This window comes from Sander vitreus, unplaced genomic scaffold, assembly GCF_031162955.1.
Source record: "Sander vitreus isolate 19-12246 unplaced genomic scaffold, sanVit1 ctg360_0, whole genome shotgun sequence".
Lineage (NCBI taxonomy): Eukaryota > Metazoa > Chordata > Actinopteri > Perciformes > Percidae > Sander > Sander vitreus.
The window spans coordinates 42,432-50,000 of NW_027595495.1; the positions used below are offsets into that span (position 1 = coordinate 42,432).

Below are 7,569 nucleotides of genomic sequence, written 5' to 3' on the forward strand. Positions count from 1 at the left end.
CTAGATTGCATAGATGCCATAAACAACTGAATGGCTGAAAGCTTTTTGCAGCTGAACCCAGATGAGACTGAGGTTTTAATCATAGCGCCAGACAGCGCTATTCCTCTGATCAAGCAGAACTTTGGGCCTTTGTCAGCTGCGGTCCGGCCCAGTTTAAGGAACCTTGAGGTGACAATTGACAAATCCCTATCTTTTGAACCTCACATCAAATCACTGAACAAATCCTGTTTTTTTTCACTTACGCAACATTAGCAAATTAAGGGCTGTGGTCTCTCAGTTAGAACTGGAGATGGTCATCCATGCCTTCATTTCCTCCCGTAATGACTATTGCAATTCACTTTTCTCCTCACTCAACAAATCTGTCCTTCACTGCCTGCAATCCATTCAAAACGCTGCTGCTAGGCTTCTTACTGGATCAAACAGACGCACCCATATCACCCCTCTACTCTACTCCCTTCACTGGCTTCCTGTAACCTACAGGATCCAATTCAAAATTCTCACCATAACCTATAGGGCTCTACATGGTCAGGATTATCTTGCCAACATAATTCACTTACACACCCCCTCCCAGTCTCTCAGGTCTGTCAATCAAAATCTGCTATCCACGCCACACACTCGTCTGAAGACATATAGGATAGAGCCTTTGCTGCTATGGCACCCAGACTAATGCTCAGCCAACCAGCATTAGGTTGGCTGAGCATGTGGACTGTTTTAAGGGACAGGTGAAGACTCACCTGTTCAGGCTAGTCTTTTATTTATTGGCAATTGTATCTGTTGTATTTGTATTTTATTCCACTGACTATTTTTACTATGTTTTCATTGTCTATGCACATTGTAAAGCACTTTTTGACCTTGTCTGTGATAAGCGCTATATAAATAAAAATGTACTTTTACTTATTTTTATCTGAAGATATATCGCTACCGTACGGTTTGGTCCTGATGGTTTAATGAAGTCATTCTAATGTAAATCCTCTGAAGGCGTCTACACAATAAAAAGACAACGATGACTAAATGTTGACGAACATCATTGTTTAATGACGAAGCTAAAAAATGCAAATAAATTATATAAAGTTGGCAACATTTTTTTTTTTTCACACTGAAGCAATGACCAAAAACTGCTAAAACAAAGTGTTAAATAATTTCATCTAATAATCTTCACAGCTGGTCTATTTGATTTCTTCACAGCTCACTCGCCTCTCTTTGGCTTTCTTCTGAATCTAAATCTCTGCCAGGAATGTTTGAACACATTTCTCTCACCACGGTTCAACCTGAACAACAGAAAACAACAGAAAACAACAGAAACCAACAGAAACCAACAGAAAACAGCAGAAAACAACAGAAACCAACAGAAAACAACAGAAAACAGCAGAAAACAACAGAAAACAACAGAAAACAAGCAGAAAACAAAAGGAAACAACAGAAAACAACAGAAAACAGCAGAAAACAACAGAAAACAAGCAGAAAACAAAAGGAAACAACAGAAAACAACAGAAAACAGCAGAAAACAACAGAAAACAAGCAGAAAACAAAAGGAAACAACAGAAAACAATAGAAAACAACACAAATACGAAGAGTAGAACAGAGAAATGTAGACGAATGTCGTTTGAGTTTGCAGGAGATGTTGCATAGTGTTCTCAGGTCGTTCCAATGTGGAAAAGATGCGTCGTCACTAAACATAAATACTTAATCATTACGGTGAAAGTGCTGAGCTGATATTGTTCCTGTTTCTACGGTCTGCGTGAGTGTTTACGAGCAGCCGCACTCCTCTACGATCATGTTCTGGATGTCTTTCTTGATGATCTTCTGCTCTTCGTTGTAGTAGAGCATGGACATGGCCCGCAGCCGCGTCGGAACGCAGCACGACCTCATGTTCTGAAACGGGCTGTAGCCCCGCATGCGGTAATGGTTGATGACCGTCGAGTGGAAGGACAGCGCCGAGCCGCTGAAACCCGCCATGTGGCTGGGACACTCCCCCTCGCAGTAGTTGGCATGGTAACCGGACGGAGCGATAATCCAGTCGTTCCAGCCGATGTCTTTGAAGTTCACGTAAAACTGCCGTTTGCAGCAGACGCGTATTTTCCCGTCGCACTCCAGACCTCGTTTGACTCGCCGCTGCGTCCCATCCTCTGGGGCTCGCAGCACCGCCATGAGGAACGGCCGGTGGGACTGGTCCCGGGCGCCGCTGTGCCCGCCCGGCGCCAACACGGGTGAGGCATCGGCGCACAGCGGGCAGGAGACCCGCAGGCTGAGCGAGCCGCCACCTGCATCCAGCAGGGTCTGGACGCCGCGGGAGACAGTGAGCGTGTGCCAGCCGCTGCGCCGAGCATCCACCATCTTCTCCGAAACACATTCCTCATTCTCATCGCCGCCGTTGTCACGGTGACGCTGCAGCAGCCGCAGCAACACTTTGCCGCTCGCTCGCTTTCCCTTCGGCATCTTCAGGAAGATCCAGACGTTGGCCTGCTCCACCAGCGCCGAGCCACTGCCGTCCTGAGAAAGGTCAAAGGTCACCGTGTCCGGGGAGGCTCCTGCAGAGAGAGAGCACAGTTAGACAGCTCTTTATCATTCATTTTATTAAAGATTTAATCATTCAGTTTGAACATGAGCTCCGTCTGAAAGAGAATGTTTTCAGTTCTCAAGTCAAACATGAAGAACATTAAGATGTTTTCTGTCCAAACAGCCTGATCTCACAGAATCCCGTGAAATGATCACGAACTGTTAACAGCTCATTACGTGGCGGCTACACTGAATGGGTGAAGGTTCTGTGCTGCCACCACGGAAAACAATGCCAATGTAAAGTCAATGAGAAGATGATGTAGCATTAAGAGTGACTATGGTAGCGAGTAGATGAAAGGCTGAAATTTCTGCGTAAGGAGGTTGGTTGGGGGGGGTGGATGGGTCAAGCAACACAAGACTTTCACCCATGGTGATAACTGTAGTCATGTGAACAGGTTAGACAGCATGGTGATAACTGTAGTCATGTGAACAGTGAAAAGGTTTGACAACATGGTGATAACGACATAAATACCATCAGAAGAACATTAAACTGTGACCCCACTGTCTTTTTGTCTTCCTGTCTTTTGAATGAATGAACAAAGAAGATGTCATGAACAATAACAGCATGAAGTGATCGGGAGCCTCTAAATATACTCCCTATGAGCAGAGACACTAAAAAAAGAAAGGCCTGGTTTCAGGGAATGTACCACTTTGTTTCCTGCTGCAGAATAATTACTGAGGCCCAGATTAGTCTGAATGAAGAGATTATTTACGGACCGAGACCCCTCGGTATGCCCCCCCCACCACCCCTCGTTACTGTCCTCTGATTTCGGGGCCTTTGAGGGACATTATTAATTAAACATTCCTCTCAAAGAGAAACTATTTATAGCACAAAGCCTTTCTTTACATTCATGTAAGCAAACAAGCAATGGGACAAAAAGCAGCTTCACGTTCAACAATTAATCTTCATCGACACATTTTATTACTAAACTTTGAAAACTCTTTCCTCAGGGCGGCCTCTAGCTCACCCAGTGAGAGCGTTCGCCCCATGTTGGCTGAGTCCTGCAGCGCCGTGGGTTTGAATCTGACCTGCTGCCCTTTGCTGCATGTCATCCCCCATCTCTCTCCCCCTTTCCTGTCTATCCATCTAGCCGCTTTCCGACCAAGTAGTTACAGGAACGTAGTTATAGGAAAAGTCCACTTCTAAACAGTTCTACTAACTACGCTCCCCCAAAACCGTTTTTTCCAATTGCATTTGCACCGGCGAAGTGGCCATAGGGAATGGTAGGAGGGGTAAGCGAATGATGCAAGCACGGCAATGGTCTTTATAGCGTTAAAATCAGAAAACAAATACACCAAAAAAAAGTACGAACAAATTACTAAATCTAATGTATATAGCATATTTGTCATAATTTAAACAAGTCTCCCGAAGAGAAACGGGTATCTCTCTCTCCCCCGCCTCTGCCTGCTGCGCTGTGGACGTGTGTGTGTGTGTGTGTGTGTGTGTGTGTGTGTGTGTGTGTGTGTGTGTGTGTGTGTGTGTGTGTGTGTGTGATGGCCGGCGAGCCGCAGGACACGCTTGTGGAGTTTAACTCCAAAAAGACAGTTAAAGGACCATGCCAACTTATTGGGACTTTAGCTTATTCACCGTAACCCCCAGAGTTAGATAAGTCCATACATACCCTTCTCATCTCCGTGCATGTTAGCCTAGCACGGATCCTGAAGGTAACTGGTTCCAACTAGCCTACTGCTCAGAATAAGTGACAAAATAATGCCAACATGTTCCTATTTACATGTTGTGATTTGTATAGTCACCGCGTACAAATAACAAGGTCACATGAGACACAGACATCTTCTAACCGTATATAAACTGGGAACTATAGTCTCAGAGAAGTGAAGCATTTCTACTCTCCATCCGGTGCTTCTCAGGTGCTGCGAGCATATCACTCCGCCCCAAGTAGCAGAAATAGCAGTGCTTCGCCTTCTGAGAATATAGTTCCCAGTTTATATATGGTTAGAAGATGGCTGTGTCTCATGTGACCTTGTTATTTGTACACACTGTGTCTATACAAATCACAACATGTAAATAGGAACATGTTGGCGTTATTTTGTCACTTATTCAGAGCAGTAGGCTAGTAGTAACCAATTACCTTCAGGATCCGTGCTAGGCTAAGCTACCGGTAGAGCCGTCGGAAATAGCTACAACGCGCACGGAGATATGGTATGGTATGTATGGACTTATCTAACTCTGGGGGTTCCGGTGATTAAGCTAAAGTCCCAATAAGTCGGCATGTTCCTTTAACCACAGGTTCCCATTAATCTTATGATGGACATGTGTTGTGATATTTAAAGAAACGAACCATCAACGGTGAAATAAAAGCCTGTTATTTATGAGAGCGGTCTGAGAGACCTCCAGCTCACAGCGGGGTCTCTGAGCATGACTGGCCCAGTGACGAGCTAGAAGCCGGGGCAGGCGCCTGCTGGCTGTCGCCTCACTTCATGGAGCTTCTCAACTCTGAAAACTTTGAAGCAAATTGTCAATTAGGCATCAATTTTCGCAAGACTGCCTATATTCGAAATCTAAACAGTTAATTTCTCGCCTAAAACATTGTCAGAAGTGAAATTAGTGATGAATAAGATGGCAAAAATTGTTAAAATTGTCCCGTTGTTGGTCTGTCTGTACCGGAAACCTGACCCTCGTTGACCTAGGTTCATATGCTGAAAAGGGAAAATACCCTGTCCTGAAGTAGGAGCTGAAAGAGTTACAGGAACTGTGGCCAGAGGGACTTAAAAATCCCCAAATTGGTCCAGTCGGAACACGAGAAAAAAAGGGTTCTAGGAATTTTATGTTCTCCGGTCGGAAAGCGGCTTCTGTATAATAAAGGGAAAAGCCCCAAAATATAATCTTTAAAAAAAAAAAATAAGTCTTTCCTCAAAGATCATCTTTCATAAACTTCAGATTTGTGTTTTTAAATCAAATGAATGATTCATGATGCCGACTGTAACAGACTCGTATCTCAAGACTTAATCAGAGTTATGAATTATATACTGATGAAAACACAACAATCTGTTGTTGATGTCAAAACCTCAACCTACTGTATGTTCTATAAATGTCTTCGTAGATTTCAAATAGTTTTAGTCCTTCAGTGGGACTAAACTCCTGTAAATGTCCACTGTGAAGGAATTTCTCCCACCTAGCGGTACAATTGTATTTAGTATTCAAACGAATAGTGCTCTCTAGCGCCTCGCTTTTTCAAATGTGTGTTTGCAACTACGGTAGCCGTTATGTACTAAGAAGCTATGACAAGATGTCTTCCAATTATCACTCTGTTGGAGACGAGGATTCCTTCTCCTGTGTCTCAGCATGAGTCTGATCCTCCATTATGAACTAAAGGGCGGTGACAAGCTCCTTCCACTGATCTCCTTCTCGGTTTCAGCTGGTTTCAGTCACGTGACGCTGGCTCTGAACGAAAACGTGTTGTGGATTATCTAGACAGGTAGGCTAGTGCTTATGTACCTCTCAGCCATTATAGAATGACAAGGAAGCCTCCTTGGACTTTAGCCTGGCTCCGCCCCCCTACGTACTCTCTGTACAAATGAAATGTACCAGAGTCTGGTAGGACCAGGCTAATGTACCAGAGTCTGGTAGGACCTGGCTAATGGACCAGAGTCGGGTAGGACCAGGCTAATGTACCAGTCTGGTAGGACCAGGCTAATGTACCAGAGTCTGGTAGGAGCAGGCTAGTGTACCCAGTCTGGTAGGACCAGGCTAATGTACCAGAGTCTGGTAGGATCAGGCTAATGGACCAGAGTCTGGTAGGATCAGGCTAATGGACCAGAGTCACTAATGGACCAGAGTCGCTGATGGACCAGAGTCTGGTAGGACCAGGCTAGTGTACCAGAGTCGGGTAGGACCAGGCTAGTGTTTCAGAGTCGGGTAGGACCAGGCTAGTGGACCAGAGTCTGGTAGGACCAGACTAATGGACCAGAGTCTGGTAGGACCAGGCTAATGTACCAAAGTCTGGTAGGACCAGGCAAATGGACCAGAGTCTGGTAGGACCAGGCTAATGTACCAGAGTCTGGTAGGACCAGGCTAATGGACCAGAGTCTGGTAGGACCAGGCTAATGTACCAGTCTGGTAGGACCAGGCTAGTGTACTAGAGTCTGGTAGGATCAGGCTAATGGACCAGAGTATGGTACACTAGCCTGTGCCTGCCAGACTCTGGTACATTAGACAGAATCAATAAAATCAGTCTGAGTGGCTGCTGACAGACAGACAGACAGACAGACAGACAGACAGACAGACAGACAGACAGACAGACAGCAGAGAATCAATAAAATCTGGAAAAAAAAGTGGCTGCTGATGGATTCCAACTGTGACATCTGTAAACAAACTTTGAACCTTTGGGATTTTTGTGAATGAGTTAGCAGACAGACAGACAGACAGACACCCAGAGAGTAAGACAGACAGGCAGACAGACAAGACAGAAAGAGTAAGACAGAGAGAGAGTAAGACAGACAGACAGACAGTCAGGCAGACAGACAGAGAGTAAGACAGACAGACAGACAGACAGAGAGTTAGACAGAGAGAGAGTAAGACAGACAGACAGACAGACAGAAAGAGTAAGACAGAGAGAGAGTCAGACAGACAGGCAGACAGACAGTCAGACAGTATGTAGACAAACAGCTTGTCTTTTCTGGGGATAACATTGACATAAGACTTATATCAGACCTGCCTCCTGGATCAACCAATCACATTGCTTGATGCTGAGATTTGGGAGGTGTGAGCATCATTTACTCTGTGATCTAAATTACCCATAATCCCCCCTAACTCTGTAACTCTGTCCTGATATGGTTGGTGAAACCAAACCTAAGCATGACTATACTTTTAACCTTTTAACTTTGACACTGAGACTCTGTCCTGAAACTAAAACTAAGTGTGGTGTTTCTAATTGGCTGTCAGACTCACCTGGCTCAGCGAAGATGATGATTTCAGACGTGGGTTCGGGTGGCGTCGAGGCCCCGGGGCCCCAGCCATCCTCCTGGATCTCCACGCTGCCGTCCTCAGCCACG

At 45.2% G+C, this 7,569-nt stretch overlaps 1 protein-coding gene across 1 annotated transcript in view; it reads right to left on the reverse strand.

The window, feature by feature from the left end:
* Nucleotides 1–1,014: 1,014 nt before the first annotated feature.
* LOC144513867 (inhibin beta A chain-like) overlaps nt 1,015–7,569 on the reverse strand; it is a 16,178-nt gene continuing 9,623 nt past the window's right edge. The window contains exons 2-3 of the mRNA XM_078245062.1: nt 7,466–7,569; nt 1,015–2,528 (exon numbers count right to left, since the gene is read on the reverse strand). The exon at nt 7,466–7,569 is cut by the window's right edge and continues 394 nt beyond it. Coding sequence (XP_078101188.1) covers nt 1,747–2,528; nt 7,466–7,569 — 886 coding nt within the window. The 3' untranslated portion in view covers nt 1,015–1,746. The remainder of the gene's footprint in view (nt 2,529–7,465) is intronic.